The sequence below is a fragment of the Heterodontus francisci genome, chromosome 18 (assembly GCF_036365525.1).
Source record: "Heterodontus francisci isolate sHetFra1 chromosome 18, sHetFra1.hap1, whole genome shotgun sequence".
Classification (NCBI taxonomy): Eukaryota; Metazoa; Chordata; class Chondrichthyes; order Heterodontiformes; family Heterodontidae; genus Heterodontus; species Heterodontus francisci.
Genome location: NC_090388.1, coordinates 75,348,061 through 75,369,749, shown reverse-complemented (window position 1 = coordinate 75,369,749; position 21,689 = coordinate 75,348,061). Strand labels below are relative to the sequence as shown.

The 21,689-nt window shown below is 45.2% G+C and overlaps 1 protein-coding gene across 4 annotated transcripts in view; it reads left to right on the top strand.

Moving 5' to 3' along the window:
* Positions 1 to 21,689, top strand: part of tmtc1 (transmembrane O-mannosyltransferase targeting cadherins 1) — a 236,714-nt gene that overhangs the window by 100,955 nt on the left and 114,070 nt on the right. For all 4 annotated transcript variants that reach the window (XM_068051004.1, XM_068051005.1, XM_068051006.1 and 1 more), the window contains exon 8: positions 12,633 to 12,754. In XM_068051004.1, coding sequence (XP_067907105.1) covers positions 12,633 to 12,754 — 122 coding nt within the window. The remainder of the gene's footprint in view (positions 1 to 12,632; positions 12,755 to 21,689) is intronic.

Here is a 21,689-nt window from a genome sequence, read left to right as displayed (position 1 = left end):
TACCATGGGTTGAGGCGGGCCTCTCTCCGCAGCATTTTACCGGCCCCCGTGCTGCAACCCATGGCGTTGAGGGACCAGTGAAGCTCAGCTCCAGGAATGGGCAGGAAGGTGGAGAAAGTTGAGGCCAAGGATCAGCCATGATGGGGTATTGAATGACAGTGCAGGCTTGAGGGGTTGAATGGTCTACTCCTCATTTCTTAAAAGGACAGAGCTTCTATTAGGCTGAGTAAATAACAACCACTTGCACTTACTTGGCATCTTTCTTGTGAACCAACCTTCCCAGATGCTTTACAGGAAGATTTTTTTTTATTCGGTCGTGGGATGTGACCATCACTGGCTAGACCAGCATTTATTACCCATCCATAGTTGCCCTTGAACTGAGTGAGTTGCTAGGCCATTTAAGGGTCAGCCACATTGCTATGGGTCTGGAGTCACATGTAGGTCAGACCAGGTAAGGACAGCAGATTACTGTTGGGGGGGACGACTTACCAGGGGTAAGCAATGGGGTGCAGGTCTCTGGCACAGATTCTGTCCCTGTTGCTCAGAAGGGAAAAGGGAAGCAGAGCAGAGCATTAGTCATTGGGGACTCCATAGTTAGGGGAACAGATAGGAGGTTCTGTGGGAACGAGAGAGACTCACGGTTGGTGTGTTGCCTCCCAGGTGCCAGGGTACGTGATGTCTCCGATCGTGTTTTTGGGATCCTTAAGGGGGAGGGGGAGCACCCCCAAGTCGTGGTCCACATAGGCACCAACGACATAGGTAGGAAGAGAGATGGGGATTTAAGGCAGAAATTCAGGGAGCTAGGGTGGAAGCTTAGAGCGAGAACAACCAGAGTTGTTATCTCTGGGTTGTTGCCTGTGCCACGTGCTAGCGAAGAGAGGAATAGGGAGAGAGAGGAGTTGAACACGTGGCTGCAGGGATGGTGTAGGAGGGAGGGTTTTGGTTTCCTGGATAATTGGGGCTCTTTCTGGGGTAGGTGGGACCTCTACAAACAGGATGGTCTTCACCTGAACCAGAGGGGTACCAATATCCTGGGGGGGAGATTTGTTAGTGCTCTTCGGGGGGGTTTAAACTAAATCAGCAGGGGAATGGGAACCTAAATTGTAGTTCCAGTGTACAGGCTGTTGAGAGTAGTGAGGTAGGGGATAAGGTTACAGGGACGCAAGAGGGCACTGGCAAGCAAGAACTTGGTTTAAAGTGTGTCTACTTCAACGCCAGGAGCATCCGGAATAAGGTGGGTGAGCTTGCAGCATGGGTTGGTACCTGGGATCCTGATGTTGTGGCCATTTCAGAGACATGGGTAGAGCAGGGGCAGGAATGGATGTTGCAGGTTCCGGGATTTAGATGTTTCAGTAAGAACAGAGAAGAGGGTAAAAGAGGGGGGGGTGTGGCATTGTTAATCAAGGAAAGTATTACAGCGGCAGAAAGGTCGTTTGAGGACTCGTCTACTGAGGTAGTATGGGCCGAGGTTAGAAACAGGAGAGGAGAGGTCACCCTGTTGGGAGTTTTCTATAGACCTCCGAATAGTTCCAGAGATGTAGAGGAAAGGATAGCGAAGATGATTCTCGACAGGAGCGAGAGTAACAGGGTAGTGGTTATGGGGGACTTTAACTTTCCAAATATTGACTGGAACTACTATAGTTCGAGTACTTTAGATGGGTCTGTTTTTGTCCAGTGTGTGCAGGAGGGTTTTCTGACACAGTATGTGGACAGGCCAACCAGGGGCGATGCCACATTGGATTTGGTACTGGGTAATGAACCCGGCCAGGTGTTCGATTTAGATGTAGGTGAGCACTTTGGCGATAGTGATCACAATTCGGTTAGGTTTACCTTAGCGATGGGCAGGGACAGGTATATACCGCAGGGCAAGAATTATAGCTGGGGGAAAGGAAATTATGACGCGATTAGGCAAGATTTAGGATGTGTAGGATGGGGAAGGAAACTGCAGGGGATGGGCACAAACGAAATGTGGAGCTTATTCAAGGAGCAGCTAATGCGTGTCCTTGATAAGTATGTACCTGTCAGGCAGGGAGGAAGTTGTCGAGCGAGGGAGCCGTGGTTTACTCAAGAAGTTGAAGCGCTTGTCAAGAGGAAGAGGGCGGCTTATGTTAGGATGAGACGTGAAGGCTCAGTTAGGGCGCTTGAGAGTTACAAGCTAGCCAGGAAGGATCTAAAGGGAGGGCTAAGAAGAGCAAGGAGAGGACACGAGAAGTCATTGGCGGATAGGATCAAAGAAAACCCTAAGGCTTTCTATAGGTATATCAGGAATAAACGAATGATAAGAGTTAGAACAGGGCCAATCAAGGATAGTAGTGGGAAGTTGTGTGCGGAATCAGAGGAGATAGGGGAAGCGTTAAATGAATATTTTTCGTCAGTATTTACAGTAGAAAAAGAAAATGTTGCCGAGGAGATTACTGAGATACAGCCTACTAGGCTAGATGGGATTGAGATTCACAAGGAGGAGGTGTTAGCAATTTTGGAAAGAGTGAAAATAGATAAGTCCCCTGGGCCAGATGGGATTTATCCTAGGATTCTCTGGGAAGCCAGGGAGGAGATTGCAGAGCCGTTGTTGTTGATCTTTATGTCGTCATTGTCGACAGGAGTAGTGCCGGAGGACTGGAGGATAGCAAATGTTGTCCCCTTGTTCAAGAAGGGGAGTAGAGACAGCTCTGGTAATTATAGACCTGTGAGCCTTACTTCGGTTGTGGGTAAAATGTTGGAAAAGGTTATAAGAGACAGGATTTATAATCATCTTGAAAAGAATAAGTTCATTTGCGATAGTCAGCACGGTTTTGTGAAAGGTAGGTCGTGCCTCACAAACCTTATTGAGTTTTTCGAGAAGGTGACCAAACAGGTGGATGAGGGTAAAGCCGTGGATGTGGTGTATATGGATTTCAGTAAGGCGTTTGATAAGGTTCCCCACGGTAGGCTATTGCAGAAAATACGGAAGTATGGGGTTGAAGGTGATTTAGAGCTTTGGATCAGAAATTGGCTAGCTGAAAGAAGACAGAGGGTGGTGGTTGATGGCAAATGTTCATCCTGGAGTTTAGTTACTAGTGGTGTACCGCAAGGTTCTGTTTTGGGGCCACTGCTGTTTGTCATTTTTATAAACGACCTGGATGAGGGTGTAGAAGGGTGGGTTAGTAAATTTGCGGATGACACGAAGGTCGGTGGAGTTGTGGATAGTGTCGAAGGGTGTTGTAGGGTACAGAGGGACATAGATAGGCTGCAGAGCTGGGCTGAGAGATGGCAAATGGAGTTTAATGCGGAGAAGTGTGAGGTGATTCACTTTGGAAGGAGTAACAGCAATGCAGAGTACTGGGCTAATGGGAAGATTCTTGGTAGTGTAGATGAGCAGAGAGATCTTGGTATCCAGGTACATAAATCCCTGAAAGTTGCTACCCAGGTTAATAGGGCTGTTAAGAAGGCATATGGTGTGTTAGCCTTTATTAGTAGGGGGATCGAGTTTCGGAGCCACGAGGTCATGATGCAGCTGTACAAAACTCTGGTGAGGCCGCACCTTGAGTATTGCGTGCAGTTCTGGTCACCGCATTATAGGAAGGATGTGGAAGCTTTGGAAAGGGTGCAGAGGAGATTTACTAGGATGTTGCCTGGTACGGAAGGAAGGTCTTACGAGGAAAGGCTGAGGGACTTGGGGTTGTTTTCGTTAGAGAGAAGGAGGAGGAGAGGTGACTTAATAGAGACATACAAGATAATCAGAGGGTTAGATAGGGTGGATAGTGAGAGTCTTTTTCCTCGGATGAGGATGGCAAACACGAGGGGACATAGCTTTAAGTTGAGGGGTGAAAGATATAGGACAGATGTCAGAGGTAGTTTCTTTACGCAGAGAGTAGTAGGGGCGTGGAACGCCCTGCCTGCAACAGTAGTAGACTCGCCAACTTTAAGTGCATTTAAGTGGTCATTGGATAGACATATGGATGTAAATGGAATAGTGTAGGTCAGATGATCGGCGCAACATCGAGGGCCGAAGGGCCTGTACTGCGCTGTAATATTCTAATTCTAATTCTAATTCTAAAGGACATTAGTTGACCAGATGGGTTTTTATGACATTCGGCAATAGTTTCATGGTCATCACTAAACTAGCTTTTTAATTCCAGATTTATTAATTGAATTCAAATTCTATCATTTGCTGTGGTGGGATTTGAATCTATGTCCCCAGTCCACAAACCTAGGGCTCTGGGTTATTAGTTTAGTGACAATATCACTATGCCACCGCCTCCCCAGTTTGAACGATCTGAGCGAGAAAGGGAAGTGGGACTCTGGGGAATGGGGAGAAGAGGTGACTGAATGCCTAGTCAGAGAGGTACGGGTTAAGGAGGCTTTTGAATGTGGGGAATGTGGATGGGCATGATACAACCAATGGTGGGTGGGCGGTGGTGTGTACGCCAAATAAACCAAACCAGTATCAGGAAGACAATATTTCCATTATCCAGAGGCAAACAGAACTGTCCAGTAGTAAATGCTGCAGATACTTGAAATATGGCTTAGCACTGAAGGCTGTACCAAAGTGCCTCTGTTTAATGCAGTATTCACTCTTAAATCAACCCCATCCCAGGCGACCACAGTCTCAAAAGGCAGCTGTAATTCTGTCAGTTTAATTGATTGTGGACGAACGCCACTGATGAACTGTGACGGGGTACATCTTAAATCTTCAAGAGCTAGCCCAAGAATGTCAATAACGGATCTGCGGAGTCTCTCGAGCTGAAATCGAATCTTCAAGCTTCAATGCCAGCACCTCACCAAGAGGCTTTGCACTGCTCCTGTAATAAGAGCCAGTTACTGGGAGCTATACCTGCTGAAATGATAACAAACATCTCACGGTCTCCACCAATAGTTGAGGCTAACTGCCAAGTCTGGCTGAACTGAACCTGAAGATTTTAATGCCAAGCAGATTGCCAAATATAAATGATTGATGGAGCTGTCACCGAGACCGGTCGTGGTTGGCGGGTGACTTCTGCAAAAAACATAACGTGAAAATAGATATTCATCCAAAAATAAATATCTTCAACCTTGAGACATTTACTGCTGTTGCTCAATGAAACTGAGCTCAGAGATGATGAAATCTTATTGCACTGTTTTGGAATGTGTACACTAAGTAACTGGATATGGGCATAGAATCATTCAAGTTTTACAGTACAGACTGTTCTGGTCAATATGCCTTTGCTCTCCAAGAGAGCTATCTGCTCAATCTCACTCCAATGCCCAGCGAACATTTAAAAACATTCTTTCTCAGGATGTGGGTGTCACTGGCTATGCCAGCATTTATTGCCTGTCCCTAATTGCCCTTGAGAAAGTGGAGGTGAGCTGCCTTCTTGAACTGCTGCAGTCCATTAGGTATAAGTACACCCACAGTGCTGTTAGGAAGGGAGTTCCAGGATTTTGACCTAGCGACAGTGAAGGAGCAGCAGTATAGTTCCAAGTCAGGATGTTTGTGGCTTGGAGGGGAGCTTTCAGTTGGTGGTGTTCCCATGCATCTGCTGCCCTTGTCCTTCTAGTTTGTAGAAGTTGCAGATTTGGAAGGCGCTGTCGACGGAGTCTTGATGAGTTGCTGCAGTGCATCATGTCGATGGAACACATTGCTGCCACTGTGCGTTTGTGGATGGGATGCCAATGAAGCAGGCTGCTTTGTCCTGGGTGGTGTTGAACCTCTTGAGTGCTGTTCCGCTGTTTGGCATACATGCAGTCCTGTGTTGTAGCTTTACCAGGTTGACACCTCATTATTAGGCATGCCTGGTGTTGCTCCGGGAATGCCCTCCTGCACTCTTCATTGAACCAAGGTTGGTCACTCAGCTTGATGGTAATGCCGGGCTGTGAGGTTACAGATTGTGTGGAATACAATTCTGCTGCTGCTGATGGCCCAGTTTTGAGTTGCTAGATCTGTTCGAAATCTATCCCATTTAGCACGGTGGTAGTGCTACACAGCACAATGGAGGGTGTCCTCAATGTGAAATTGGGACTTTGTCTCCACAAGGGCTGTGCGGTGGTCACTGCTACCAATACTGTCATGGACAGATGCATCCACGACAGGTAGATTGGTGAGGTGGAGGTCAAGTAGGTTTCTCCCTCTTGTTGGTTCCCTCACCACGTACCACAAACCCAGTCTAGGAGCTATGTTTTAGGACTCGGCCAGCTCGGTCAGCAGTGGTGTTACCAAGTCATTCTTGGTAATGGACAATGAAGTCCCCCATCCAGAGTACATTATGTGCCCTTCCTACCCTCAGGGCTTCCTCCAAGTGGTGATCAACATGGCGGAGTACTGATTCATCAGCTGATGATGGAGGGGTGGGGTGGCAGTAGATGGTAATCAGCAGGAGGTTTCCATGCCAATGTTTGACCTGATGCCATGAGACTTAATGGGGTCTGGAGTCAATGTTGAGGACTCCAGGGCAACTCCCTCCCACCTATATACCACTGTACCGCCACCTCTAGTGGGTCTGTTCTGTTGGTGGGATAGGACATACCCAGTGATGGTGGTGTCTGGGACATTTATTATTTATTTATTTATTTAGAGATACAGCACTGAAACAGGCCCTTCGGCCCACCGAGTCTGTGCCGACCATCAACCACCCATTTATACTAATCCTACATTAATCCCATGTTCCTACCACATCCCCACCTTCCCTCAAGTCCCTTACCACCTACCTATACTAGGAGCAATTTATAATGGCCAATTTACCTATCAACCTGCAAGTCTTTGGCTGTGGGAGGAAACCGGAGCACCCGGCAGAAACCCACGCGGTCACAGGGAGAACTTGCAAACTCCGCACAGGCAGCACCCAGAATCGAACCCGGGTCGCTGGAGCTGTGAGACTGCGGTGCTAACCACTGCGCCACTGTGCCGCCCAAACATTGTAAGGTATTAATATGTTCTGTGAGTATGACTGTTAGGCTGTTGCTTGACTAGTCTGTGGAACAGCTCTCCCAAATTTTTTTTTTTTCCAAAATATACTTTATTCATAAAAATCTGTAAAAATTACATTGCCAAACAGTTTCCAAACAGCACCAAAAAATACAAACATTGCAAGGGAGATCAGTTTCCTTCAATACTGTCATGAGTTTCTTCACAACCCTTCCGTTTCACAATTGTCATGTCAATTACAGTTTTACATTTACAGCAATTGAGAATATTAACGATACAGTTCGAGGGGTTTCCCATTGATCCAGCCCCTCAGTCCAGCTTGGTGGGGGAACCTTACACTGTGGTCTTTCCCCATTGAGCCTTTGCTGCGGCTGCCCCAAGCTTTAGTGCGTCCCTCAGCACGTAGTCCTGGACCTTGGAATGTGCCAGTCTGCAACATTCGGTGGTGGACAACTCTTTGCGCTGGAAGACCAGCAAGTTTCGGGCAGACCAAAGGGCGTCTTTCACCGAATTGATAGTCCTCCAGCAGCAGTTGATGTTTGTCTCGGTGTGCGTCCCTGGGAACAGCCCGTAGAGCACAGACTCCTGTGTTACAGAGCTGCTTGGGATGAACCTTGACAAATACCACTGCATCTCTTTCCACACCTGCTTTGCAAAGGCACATTCCAGGAGGAGGTGGGCGACCGTCTCTTCCCCACCACAGCCAACGCGGGGGCACTGTGCGGAGGGGGCGAGACTTCGGGTGTGCATGAAGGATCTGACGGGGAGGGCCCTTCTCACCACCAGCCAAGCTACGTCTTGGTGCTTGTTTGAAAGTTCTGGTGATGAGGCATTCCGCCAAATGACTTTGACGGTCTGCTCGGGGAACCATCCGACAGGATCCACCGTTTCCTTTTCCCGTAGGGCCTTGAGGACATTCCGTGCAGACCACTGCCTGATGGACCGGTGGTCAAAGGTGTTTTCCCACAGAAACTGCTCCACGAAGGATAGGTGGTACGGCGCCGCCCAACTGCACGGTGCGTTCCGCGGCAATGTGACCAGGCCCATCCTTCGCAACACCGGGGACAGATAGAACCTCAGCACGCAGCTCTCCCAAATTTGGCACAAACCCCCAGATGGTAGGAGGACTTTGCAAGGTTGACAGGGCTGGTTGTGCCGTTGTCATTTAAATTCCACCAGCTGTTATGGTGGGTGTGACGGAAATCACACCTGCCAAATGGAAGCATATTAATTTTGTCATATGGAACAGTGCTTGAATCTTTTACTGGACACTAGAAATGACTTTTTTAAAAGAAAAAAAAGCAGAACTGAACAGCTGAAAAAATGGTTGCACATTTGCATTCTGAGAGGACAAGGGCTGGCTGAGAGACAGATGAATAGAGAGACAATGGGAGTGATCCCTGATTCAATTCGCAAGATCGGTTTTGACAATGGGGGTAATCAAAAGACATCGACACCACTTTGACTTGGTAAGAGTCAAACTCCACCCCTCACCGACTATGTCTGAAAGACTCCGAAATCCAACAACCTTCTGGAAGCTGCTGTTTCAAACAAAGAGATGGTCACATTGACTTATCTGTTGGTGTAAGACTTAGGCTTTTGAATTATGCCTCACAGAATTATGCACAGACTGCAATTCTGAACCTCAAGGGGAGGACATCTCTCTCTTTCTCTCCAGCAAAGTCCCAGGAAAACCACAGTGGCAGCTTCTACACTTCAAGACTACAGACAAAGCCTCTCTTCGGCCTTCTGGTACCAAAGAAACAAGCCTGGAATTGTGCACGTGGCCTCAGTGAGGACTCCAAGACCTTAACTTCAGTTGAGGACATTATATCCAGGACATTAAGAACAGTATCTGTTTTCCATTTATTACCAACTCTACTTCAACCTCCCAGTTTTTTCTTCACCTCTATCTATTTGTGTATGTGTGCCTCTCTTATGTATGTGAGCATGGATGCGTCGCGTATTTTAGTAATTTTAACCGGTTTAGAGTCATAAGGTAAGTAAACTTACCTCTTTCTTGTTTAAACCCAAGAAAACCTGTCTGATTAGTTCTTTTGCAGTTGCAGTTGGAGTGCAGTGAGCAAGGGCTCACTGAGGTCGTAAGCTAAAATCACTGTGTTTAAAAAGATAAACCCTGATATGGCCAAACCAGAGAAGGAGCGAGAGGTGAGCCTGAGACCCTTCCTTACCTGGTCATAACAGTGGGTTTTGAACCTGTGTCCCCAGAGCATTAGTCTGGGCTTCTGGATTGCTTGTCCTGTGACATTATCACTATTCCACTATCTCTTTTCAAATGTTTCTCAGCTTCCTTGTTATGGATACTGCTTCCACCACTGGTTTCTGGTAGGGCACCCCCTATTCTAACTACATTCTTCTGCATATCTCAAAAAGGAAGTCCCTGAACCTCTCACTGTGTTCTGTTGGTGATCATCTTAAATTTATGTCCTTCTGTTCTTGGCATGATGTGACATATAGATAGGAAGAAAAAATATTTGCTGCAGATATCACAATTTCCTTAGTTCCTTTGTCGTATCCTTAACAGTCAATTAACGGAGACAACAAAATCCTGGAGCTGGAGCTGGTCACAACCTGAAGGTTTGTGTAAAAGCAGAAAATTAAAAAAAAAAAATTTTTGGAATGTGGCGTTGCATGCAAGGCTGGCATTTATTGCCTATCCCTAATTGTCCTAAGAAGGTGGTGGTGTGGCACTTCCTTACTCTGCTGTAATGGTTTGATACAATGGAGTGACTTATTTGTACCAAATCCTGTTTGACAGTCACCACTGTGCTCACTGACTGCATTGGCTTCCAGTTCGACAACAACTCAGATTTAAAATTCTCAGCCTTGTGTTCAAATCCCTCCATGACCTCCCCCTTTCCACTCTCTCTCTTGGCCCTAAGCTCTTGAATTACCTCTCTAAACCGCGCTGTCTGTCTCTCTCCCTCGCTTCTCCTGTGAGACGCTCTTAAAGCCTGCATTTTTGATCAAACGTTTGGCCACCAGTCCTAATATCTCCTTATGTGGTTCGGTATCAAACTATGTTTGATAGCACTTCTTTGAAGAGCCTTGGGATATTTTACTACATTCAAGGCACTACATAAATGCAAGTTGTCCTTGTTGCGAGACCATTTCAGAGGGCAGTTAAGAGTCAACTATAATTTGGTGGGACTAGGGTCACAAAGGCCAGACCATCAAGGAGAGCAGGTTTCCTTTCCTGAAGAACATTAGTGAGTTAGTTGGATTTTTGATGACCGCTTCATGGTCATTGGTACTGAGGTTTTACTGAATTAATATTTTCAAACTGTCATGGTGGAATTTGAATTTGTGTTCTCTGGATTATTAGTCCAGGACTCTGGATTACTAGTTTAGTAACATAATCACTACATTATCGCCCCTAGGTTGCAGTTTGAAATATTAAATCCTGCCTGGCTTATCTGGTCCCGGACTGCCGTGTTTTTGAGGGTCCGTCAGCTGCTGCCATGAAGAGAATGGTGCTGCTCTCCAAAAACCATTGCTCCAATGTGCCCAAGTTTTGACATGAGCTAGTTGTTTTTTTGGCAGTGGCAGGGGTGGGCGAAATTAATTTGGTAGATGCAGTTTGGATTTTGTTGCTGTGTCATTAGCAATCATGGCTGCAGTTCAGAAAATAATTGTTTTTTGACTGTGTGCATTACAGCAGGGTATTCTCTGCACTAACTGAATGCTCTTAACCCCTCAGCCTCACCAGAAGAATACTTCAATTCAAGTTAATGGTTTTTCTAGGTGAGGGCAAAGGCTTCAGTGATAGGCATGCAGTATTAAAACTGTCATGGTAGTATAATGGCTATGATACTGGACTAGTAGTCCAGTTGTTCAGCCCAATGTTAAAGTTTAATTCAATAAAAGCAGTTATAGTTTTGTTACGATCAGGTGAAGAGGAGTTGAAAGGCTCCCCTCTTGCCCCTCTCCTTGTTTGACCGCAACAGGGTTTGTTTCTTTCAAACAGTGGATGTGCTTACCAATTCACTGAGTGTTTAACCTTTATGTGCTATGATCATAAAAGAACCAATCGGACAGGTTTTCTTGAGTTTAAACAAGAAAAAGGTTAATTTATGGTACCTCACAAATAGGTTACAGAGTGAAGAAGAATAGATTGGTTGGATTAGAGTCCGGAACAATACAAAGGAATATACAATCTGTAGAGTCTGGTAATTCAGTTGTCTTCTGGCTCGTGGTGCTGAAGCTTCTGGCTGGTAGAGGTTGCCAACTGGTTCAGGGTTTTCTTGGAGACAGTGATGCAGATGGTTTTCTGCCCAGGGTCTCTGTCGGCAACAGTGATAGGCTTGGATGTTTTGCAGCCAGCAGGCAGCGTTCAAACTTGCCAGGTCGCCGAGAGAGAGAAAGACACACCCCACTTGGATTCTACATGGTCAAACTTAGGTGCTTGTCTGCCTGAGAGAGGAGGAACTGCAGGTTTTCTCACAGATGGAGAGACTTTCACATGATTGCCCAGTGTATTCTCTCTTTTGCAATTTAATTGGATCAGGTCTAAGAACTCCCAATCTCTGTCAGGTCCCATTGTCTCTATTACCCATTGAGTGACTCATCTCCACCAGTGTTAATATTCCACGGTTGCCTTTAATGCCTTGTTAATGAAGGCAAGGCAGGTAGCTCATTCAAAATTCACAAGCCATTGTTCTGGTGGGAGATTTACCAGACCTACGTCTCCACCTCAATACATTGGTATGTAGTGTATTTAGATGCAAATTGCAGTGGCCATTTTAGCTGCTAGCAATGGTCTTTTATCAGATTTTTTTGTCTCCTGTTTCTTTTTTAAAGCTTAATTTAGGTTTCCAAGCGATGGATTAAAAAATCATCATTCAGCATAGCACTTGTCATGACAGTTTATAATTATTGCCCCACTACCGCCAATTCTGTCTTCACATGCAGTTCAAGGTACAGTTCATCCTCAGTAATTTGTCCAAATTGCCATGATTCATATTCTGTTTGTATTTCTTACTCAGGTAAAAGAATATGTGTATGATGTGAAGTCATTTTAGAGTTTATACATTACAGGAGAATATATTGGTACACTTTGGTTGTTGGGACAGAAACCTTTGGAGGCATTGCAATGGGTTGTCTGGATTATGAATGTAGTTGAGAGTCTTGTCTTCAAAGAGAGGGATCTGACAGGTTTGTGGACCAACCAAACAGAAGCAAAGCCTTTTTAGGATTGCCAGCATTGGCACAGTGGTAGCACTGAATCATCGGCTATGGGTTCAAGCTCAACTCTAGAGATTTAAGCACATAATTTAATCTGAGGCCCCAACCTTGATCTGACTCCCTCACCAGACGAAATAGTTTCATTCCATCTAGTCTATTGAAACCCTGTATCATTTGAAACACTTCAATTAGATCACCCCTCAACCTGCTAAATTCAAGGGAATACAAACCAGGCTTATGCAAGTTCCTCATAACTTTTTTAAGCCGGCTTCAGGTGTAAGTTATCAGCACTGACTTCCTCGTCTGCCTCCATGGTGTTCCGAGACTGCATCAATCATCTCACTGAGGTAGTATTTACCTTAAAATCATCTTTCATTGTGATGATGTGACTGTTAATCTGGAGTTTAACAGTAACTGTTTTACAAAGAAGACTGTATTTGATTTATTTGAATAAATTGATGTGCTGCATCTTTATTTTTACACACTAGTTCTCAAATTTATCAATGAATTGACAGTTTTTTCTCCTCTTTCCCCCCTCCCTCTGCAGAAACTGAAGCACAGAGAGGTTTTAGTGGGTTTGCTGTTCCTGGTCTTCCCATTCATTCCCGCCAGCAACCTCTTTTTCAGAGTGGGGTTCGTGGTGGCGGAGCGGGTGCTGTACATGCCCAGGTAAGGACCACCTGATGAGTTGTTGACGCGTTCCATATAACGAGCCATGAGGGAACAGGCCTCTGGTTACCCAATGCCACTTGTGTGTGACCCGAGCTGTCCGATGTGACGGAGAGATTATTCAAACCTTGTCAAGGTATTTCCACATCAGTCAACACAGTGGCAATAGTGTTTGGCGAAAGATTCACAGTGACAACATGGGAGGGCGGATAGCAGGGTGGGGGTGGGGTGGCGTTTCTAGAGTTGTTTCAAAGGAACTGCAGGGTTTGGTTTACAATGACTTTGTCATCTGTTTTGCATGCCCCATGGTCAATTGTGCTGATTACTGAATGTCAGTGTGACTGCACGGAGTTGGCAGAAGGTAACAGCAGGGCATATGGAGTTAGGTCAAAGGTCAGCCATGATCTTATTAAATGGCAGACATGCTCGAGGGGTTAAATGGCCTACTTTTGTTCCTAGGTTTTAAATTATAAAGGAGGTGAATTCCATGACTCTGATGGTGTCTGGCACTCAATTCCTTGTGGATTCTCACAGCAGAAATTGGAGGCATAGGAACAGGAGTAGACCAGTAAGCCCCTTGAGCCTGTTCTGCCATTCAGTTCGATCGTGGTGGGTCTATACCTCAAATCCATTTACCTTCCCTTTCTCCAGAATCACTTGATACCCTTACCCAACAAAAATCCATCAGTCTCAGTCTTGAACATTTCAATTACCCAGCACCCAAAACCTTTTCAGGAGAGTTCCAGATTTCTACTACAGTTTGTGTGCACAAGTGTTTCCTGATTTTAGTCCTGAACGATCTTGCTCCAATTTTAAAATTATGCCCTCGTGATCTGGATTCCCCACCAGAGGAAATAGTTTCTCGTATCTACTCTGTTGAATCATTTTATTATTTTGAATACCTCGATTTGATTACCCTTCGTCCTTCCAAATTCAAGAAACTACAAGCTAAGTTTATGCAACTTGTCCTCATAATTTAACCCTTTGAGCCCTGTTGTCATTCTGGTGAATCCACACTGTACTCCCTCCCAGGCCAATATAACTTCCATGAGGTGTGGTGCCCAAACGCATATTCCAGATGGGGTCTGACCAAGACAGTGTATAGCTGAAGCCTACTTTCCTCTCCTTTATGTTCCAGCTCCCTCAAGATAAAGCCTGCAATTCCACTAGCCTTTTTGATTAATTTTTACCTCTGTGCACTAGCTTTTAGTAATTTGGAAGCACAGGCTTCATTCTAGTGGTCGTTTGCCTGTTGGAACAGCAATCAATTGAGAACCTGGGGAGTAGCCTGTCTCCTCGGATGAGCTCTTGAATGGACCATAAGCCCAAAGCGTGGAGCTGTGAGCACACTGTTGCTACGTGATTGCCACCTTGTCTTCATCCTTATTCTGTCCTTTCCCCCTTCAATGCACAGTCTCTGAATTCCACTGCCAAATGTGCTGATCCCAGAATTCCCCAGCTGATTCTCTCAGTTCCCTTTCATTATTTTCTTAAAATGCTTAATCTGTCCATCATGAGAACATCTACCCTCTTACAGCCTGGAATCAAAGGCAAACAGGCGGTCATCCGACTTCACTAAGAAAGTCGTGGCTAAGACCTATTAACCATGCAACAGAAACCTTGCACACAGTAAAAGGAAGGATATAACTCTAAGGTCACAGATCTCCTTTCGAGTGCCTCTAGTACCTTTAGTTAACAGTTTCAAGACCATTGTCTGGCCTAATAGTTATGGAATCATAGAATAATATAGCTCAGAAAGAGGCCATTCAACCCAGCATTCCCATGCCAGCTACTTGAAAGAGCTATGCAATTCATCCCACTTCCCTGCGTTTTGCCAATAATCCTGCAAATCTTTCCTTTTCAAGTAGATATCCAATTCACTTTTGAAAGTTACTATTGCATCTGCATCCAACACTCTTTCAGGCAGCACATTCAAGATCCTAACAATTGACTACGTATAAAAATTATTGTATTCTCCCCTCTGATACTTTTGCCAGTTACCTTAAATCAGTATGCTTTGAATACTGACCCCCATTGCTATTGGAAACACTTTCTTTCTATCTAGTCTATCAAAACCTCTTGTAATTTTGAACACCTTTGTTAAATTTCCCTTGACCTTCTACGTTCGAAGGAGAATAATCCCAACTTTTCTAGTCTTTCTCTAATTACTCGAAGTTCCCCACCCTGGTATCATTTTAATAAATCTCTGCACCCTCTCCACAGCCTTGACATCCTTTCGAAAGTGTGTGGTGCCCAGAATTGAACACTGTACTCCAGCTGAGGTCTGGTCAGTGTTTTACAAAGGTTTAGAATAACTTCCTTTGCTTTTGTACTCCGTTCCTCTATTAATAAAGCCAATGATCCCATATGCCTTTTAAAAGAGTTTCTCAACTTGACCTGTCTTCTTCAAAGATTTGAGTACATAAATCTTTAACTTTGCTGTTTCACAGATGTCTCCTGCTTCTAATGATGAATGATGCTTGAGCACTTGGCAGAATGAGCCTTCCTGTCTCTCCTGATTTCTTTTTAGGCTGCGTTTGCTGACAACGCAACCACTAGGTGGCGCAGTACTTGCACATGCGCAAATGCAGGCTCTTCAGCTGGAACCTCAGTGTCTGCGACGTTCAGGCAGCTGCCAGGATTAAAGATGGCGCTGCTCAATTTATCACAGGAAATGCTTCTGGCTAGATTGTTCCAGCAAACTAACCTTACATTAAGTTGGGTGGAAGCCCAGTAATATGCTACTATGTAGTTACAGGATACTAACTATAATCCTCAGATCCATTTAATATTCCAGTAATCTTATTAAATACAAAAGGAATTTTATGATTGATTTTCCATTGGAAGATAGTGAATTGGCACCCTGATCGATGAAAAAGAAAATCGGGCAGAGTATAAAATGCACTGCCAATTCATTATTATGATTCGTTTCTATGACTGAACAAGACTGATTTCACCCAAATGCAGCTACTAGCTCCTGCCCCACTGGCTACTCTCCCCCCTCAGCAACTAGCTTTCTCCCCCTCTTCCCCCCGGCCGCTTACCCCCCATCAGCCGCTCACTCCAGACCTCACTACTCCAGACCTCGCTGCTCCCCCCACTGCCCTGGCCAATTGTTCCCCACTCTCTGGCTGCTCGCTTCCCGCACACCTCCGCCCCTCCAGCCACTAGCTCTAGGCTGTGCCTCTTCCCTTCTCTCACCCATTCGTTCCCACATTTGATCGTTCTCCATGCGCCACCCGATAAAGCAAGGCGGGCCACAAGAGGTGACGTGGGAGCTAGTGGCCGAGAGGAGGGAAGCGGCGCGGCCTAGAGCTAGCGGCTGGAGGGGGAGGGGGGTACGGGGAGCGAGTGACAGGAGAGCAGGGTGGTGCGAAGTGAGGAACAAGCGGCCAGGGGAGTGGGGGGAAGCAGTGAGGTCTGGAGCGAGCGGCTGAGGGGAAGAAGCGTCGAGGCCTGGAGCGAGTTGCTGAGGGGGGAGAGCTTCAGTCTCAAAGTCTCCCATTCAGCTGCTCCCTCCAGCCGAGTGAGGGGCTGGATACCCGATGACGCTTTATCGCACATGTGCGAAGACGGACCAGGCGCGGATATGCGATGACGTTGGCACTGCGCGATGATGTCATCCCACGCATGTGTCACTTAGCCCTGGCAAGATGTAGCTGCGCATGTGTCAGTGAGCCACTGCATTGTCAGGAATCACTTTGTTCTTTTTACCCAAACAGGAGCTTTTTGAAATCTTGCCCCTCACCTCCACCCCACGTCACCTCTTGCAGCCACGAGAATGGATGGTTAGGCAAATTCTGCCAGGTTGCACCCATGATATTCATCAGTTAGCCATCTGAAGGTACATGACAGTTCTCTAAACTTAAGTCCACAAATCTGCACTGTTGCTATGGTTACCACTGACCTTCTGAAGGATGTGACATTATATGTGCTAACTCCATTATCCTGAAGCGACTGACTGGTTGGACAGTCACAATCTGCCAAATGTTGAATTATTGATAAGTAGAAGATTGGGACAATGACAGTACAAAGCAATCCAGCAGTCAGTTGGGCCTTCACCTTTGACCATTACTGTTGTAGTTTACTTGTTTCGAGGCTTGGAGTACTATTATATAGTGAGGAATATTCCTACCGTGATAGCAGAGTACTTCAAATGTTGCAGGCTACTTGCCAATAATAGTTTTGGGGTAATCAAAGTAACACCTGAAGATTTTTGTGAAAAGAATCACTTGTTGGAGGGAAGTTGACGCTTATAGGGAGCTCCATGGGAGACCATTACCTAAAGAATTGAAAGTTGTTACCTGCTGCTTGATGTCCAAAAATATAGTCACAATCCCACAGTGAACCCTTAATGGAAGGTCGGCTGGTGGATTCTGTTCATTCCAAGGTCCAACAGTCTGCACTCCATTGGGGAGAGGACAGTCATTTGCACTGGGCTTATAGAATTATAGAAGAGTACAGCTCAGAAGGAGGTCATTTGGCCCATCGAGTCCATGCCGGCTCTTTCGAAGAGCCATCCATCTGACTTGCTCTTTTCCAATAACCTGCAATCTTTTTCTTCCTTCAAGCATTTATCCAATTCCCTTTTTGAAGGTGACTATTGAATCTGTTTTCACTACCCTATCAGGCAGTGTATTCCAAATCCTAACCACTCGTTGTGTAAAAAAGTTTTTCCTCATGTCTGGTTCTTTTGCAAATTACCTTACAACTGTGCCTTCTGTTTAATTTGTCTAAACCCTTCAGAATTTTAAACATCTATATCAAATCTCCTTTTGGCCTCCTCTACTCTAAGAAGAACAACCATAGCTTCTCCACTCTTGTCAATGTAGCTGAAATCCCTCAACCCTGGAACCATTCCAGTAAATCTCTTCTATCCCCTTTCCAAAGCTTTCATGTCCTATCTCAACTGTGGCGCCCAAAATTGGCCACAATACTTCAGCTGGGGCTGAACTAATGTTTTATATATGTTTAGCATAACTTCCAGGCTTTTGTACTCTAATACCACCTTTTGTATGTCAGTATGTGGAGTACACTTACACCCAGTTTAAACCTTTGTATATTGCCCAGTGCAACAATGACGTGCATTTATAAAGCACTTTTAACAAAGTAAAAACTCCCAAGTCACCTCGCAGGGTTATAAGCAGACAAAAACTGACAGACACTAAAAGAAGGAGACATTAGCACCGGTGACCAAAAGCTTGATCAAAGAGGTAGGTTTTAAAATGCAGTGCATAGGAAGAGATAGTGGAAATTACAAAGCTTATGATGTAGACGGATCAAGGCACAGCCACCAATAGTGGGGGAAGGAATTGGTGAATGCATAAGAGGGCAGAGTTGGAGGAACGCATGATTTGAGTCGGGTTTTTGGGCTGCGGGATAAGGTAATCCCTGATCATTTTCTTGCATCACTCTCTAATCATATTCCCCATCCTCCTTCCAACCCACTTCTTCCTGTGTCCACCTCTGGAAAAAGCTTTCCCTCAAGTTACTTAGCACAGCACTTTCAAATTCCCAATGATCTAAATTTTGGCCTACAATTCATTGTGTCGTTTCTGCAGCTACTGATTTGGTAAATCACAGCCTCTCCACCATCTTTAATGTCCTTGTCCCATTTGAATTATTTCTCTCTCACCCGAGTGATTCCTCTGATATACCCCCACCACCCCACAATCTCTGTTTCCTTAGATCCGAGGGACACAGATTTGAACATCTTTGGCAAGCAACTGATTTAGCCATCTATCGCCAAATCTGGCTGGACCGCTTCAAACATTATTGGATTGAGTTCTAAAGAAGAGTCACTGACCTGAAACATCAACTCTGCTTCTCTCTGCACAGACGCTGCCAGACCTGCTGAGTATTTCCAGCATTTCTTGTTTTTATTTCAGATTTCCAGCATCTGCAGTATTTTGATTTTATATTATTGGATTGTGCTCTCTATCACTAAATCTTCTCAATACTCAAACGATTGCAAAGGTAATCTACGGCTTCTCTTCACCACAAACTGTCGTCTTAAACCGCCCTTCCCTGCCTCCTCTACTCTAACCTCCGACAATAAGTGCGAGGAATTCATGGACTTTTTTGCCACAAAGAGCAAACCATCCATTCTGCTGCTTCTGCCACTTTCCTCCTTTCCCCTAGCCCATCGGGACAAATTTCCCTAAATGTTCCCTGCTGTCCAAGCTCTGAACTCACATCTTTCCCTAGATTCTATCCCATCTCCTGCAGTGCTTTCTATGACCTTATCTTTCTGTGAGACCCACCTCCTGCTCCTTCTCTAGACTTGACTATCCCAGTGCTGTTCTGGCTGACCTCCCATCTTCCACCCTCCATGAACTTGTGCTCATATAAAACTCTGCTGTCTGTATCTTGCTCCATATCTCATCCACCCATCATCCCTGTCCTTGTCGACCTTCACTGGCTCCCAGTCCAATACCTCCATTTTAAAATGCTCATCCTTCTTTTCAAATCTCTCCATGGCCTCACCACTCCCTATATCTCGAGCCTACGAGCCTTCTAGATCTCCGCACTCTTCCAATTTTGGCCTTAGAGTGATTTTAATCATGATGCCTTTAGCGGCCATGCTTTCAGCTGCCTTGGCCCCAAGCTCTGGAATTCACTCCCAAAATATCTCTCTCTCTCTCTCTCTCTCTCCTAAGATGCTTCTTAAAACCTACTTCTTTGATCAAGCTTTTGGTAAAGTATCTCATGTGGCTTAAAGTCAAAAATGTCAATGTTCTTATTGAAATCGCTGTTGTGAAGTGCCTTAGGACATTTTACTACGTTACATGTGCCATATAAATGCAAGTTGTTGTTGGAGGAGAATATAGAGATAAAGAGGAAAAGGCCATAGAGTTATTTGAACATGAGAATGTTAAAATTGAGGTGTTGTTGGATGAGGAGCCGATGTAGGTTGATGAGCGCAGGGTAACATGGGTGAATGGGACTTGATGCGAATTAGAATATGGGCATAGAGTTTTGGATGAGCTGAAGTTTATGGGGAATGAAGAATGGGTGATGGGAGAGGATTGGAGTAGTGGAGTGTGGAATAGCAAACCAGCATTGGTGATGTTCACGGGTAGTCCAAGATCTGTAGTACAGATTTTGATGTTTACTGTGACCCAGATGTGGTGGTTCCCTAATCAGTATCATACAGCAAATTTACTGATTTCACATAACTGACTTTGCTAGAAATCTTCCATACTGCTGATAAAGAAATGTACAGTCTTCAAATCTTCCAGGACCATTTCACAGTACAATATTGTCTTTGTTACGACCAGGTGAGAAGGGGTCTAGAGGTTCCCTCTCAGCCTGTGCCTGGTTTAACCGTAACAGGGTTTAATTTGAGAACACTGTGTTTGTAGCTCCCCTTCAGTGAATCCTTGTTCACTGCTCCAATTGTAAGGCAAAGAAATTAAACAGGTTTCCTTAGATTTAAACAAGAAAGGTAGAAGTTTATTAATCTTAAACTCTAATCCGGTTAACAACTACGAATATGTAACACGTCCAAGCTAGCATGCATACACGATAAACACACACACAGATAGAGACAGAAAAAGTAGAAGGAATAAAGGGGAAAAGTTTGAGGCAATATCTGGTAGTTACAGTCCTTTAAGTTCAATGTGGAGTCTTTGGTTGCCGGTAAGTCTTGCAATTCGTTGGGGCCCAGTTCACACTTCAACTTGCTCCGATGTAGGAATCTTTTCTTTCTTGAGGTTTACGTGTCTTCCGTGGGTTCGGTGGCTTGAGAGAAAGGGAGAGAGAGAGAGGCTTCCTTGTTTCAGCTTCAGTTGCACACTGCTTTCTGAATTCAAACTGTTCTGTGGCTAGTTCAAAAAACCTGGACCAGCCAGTTAGTCATGTGACCAGCTGGTTTAACCAGTCCTGCCTTTGTGGATTGTATCATTTTAGCAGGGCCTGGAATATGCTTCGTTACACCTTCAATGTCTGGTGATCACAATCCATTTGGGTTAATCGGAGCAGGCAATAGTCCTTTGTCTCCACAAGCAGCATCTCTTAGTATGCAAATGTCCTTCCAGCCCAGTGTCTGGTGATCTTCAAACAAGTCATTTCTTCACACCAACAACAGTTTAAAATCAATGTTCATATGACAAAATTAATATGCCTCATTCTTGGCAGGTGGGGGCCTGCATGACACCTCCACACCCAGCAGAATGAAATGCAATTTTTAAAAAAGCATTTCATTAAAAGTGACTAGAGAGAAGATAAGGACAGGAAACACACATGCATCTCTCTCATTCATTTAGAACCTGAACAATTGTTACAACCTGACTTTTCTGAGTAACATTGCTGCTTTAAACCGCCTTTTTGGCATCTCAATAAACGTGGTTTTTGGGGAAGTTCTTTTTTTCAGTTTGCACATTTCTATGACTGCCTAAGATGTCCTTGTTCTTGTTGAGGACTGGGGTGGGGGTGGTGGCTGGTGGGTGGTGGCGATGGTTAGATTTAATTAGCCCTAGGTTGGAATTCTGCTCAGGGGCGGCGGCAGTGGGCGGTTCTATTCTGAACTCTGTTTCAGTGCTTTGATGAGTCATGCAAGAGCTTTTCACCTTAGGGAATGGCTGGTTCCCTTTTTTTCTGACTGTGGGGGAGGATTCTTTGCTAATCTTCCCTTTGTCCTCTGGAACACTCCTGCTTGCAGGTATTCGTCCAGATTCTGCTGCACTCCCCTGTGGCACTTCAGCTAGGTGAGACATCACCCTCATGGTTTCTCTGCCCTCTTGAGGACTTTCTTTGTCTCTGCAGGTTCCTGTAAATGCTGTTAGCAACTCTGGTGGGGTGCTTCTACTTCCTGCATTTACATAGCAGGATGAGGGGTCTAACTTTTCAAATATTTCGGGGTTGACTGACCGGACTGTAGGGGTTTTCATCTGGGATTCTTCCCGGATTTCTTTAACCTGCCCTCCTGGTCGCC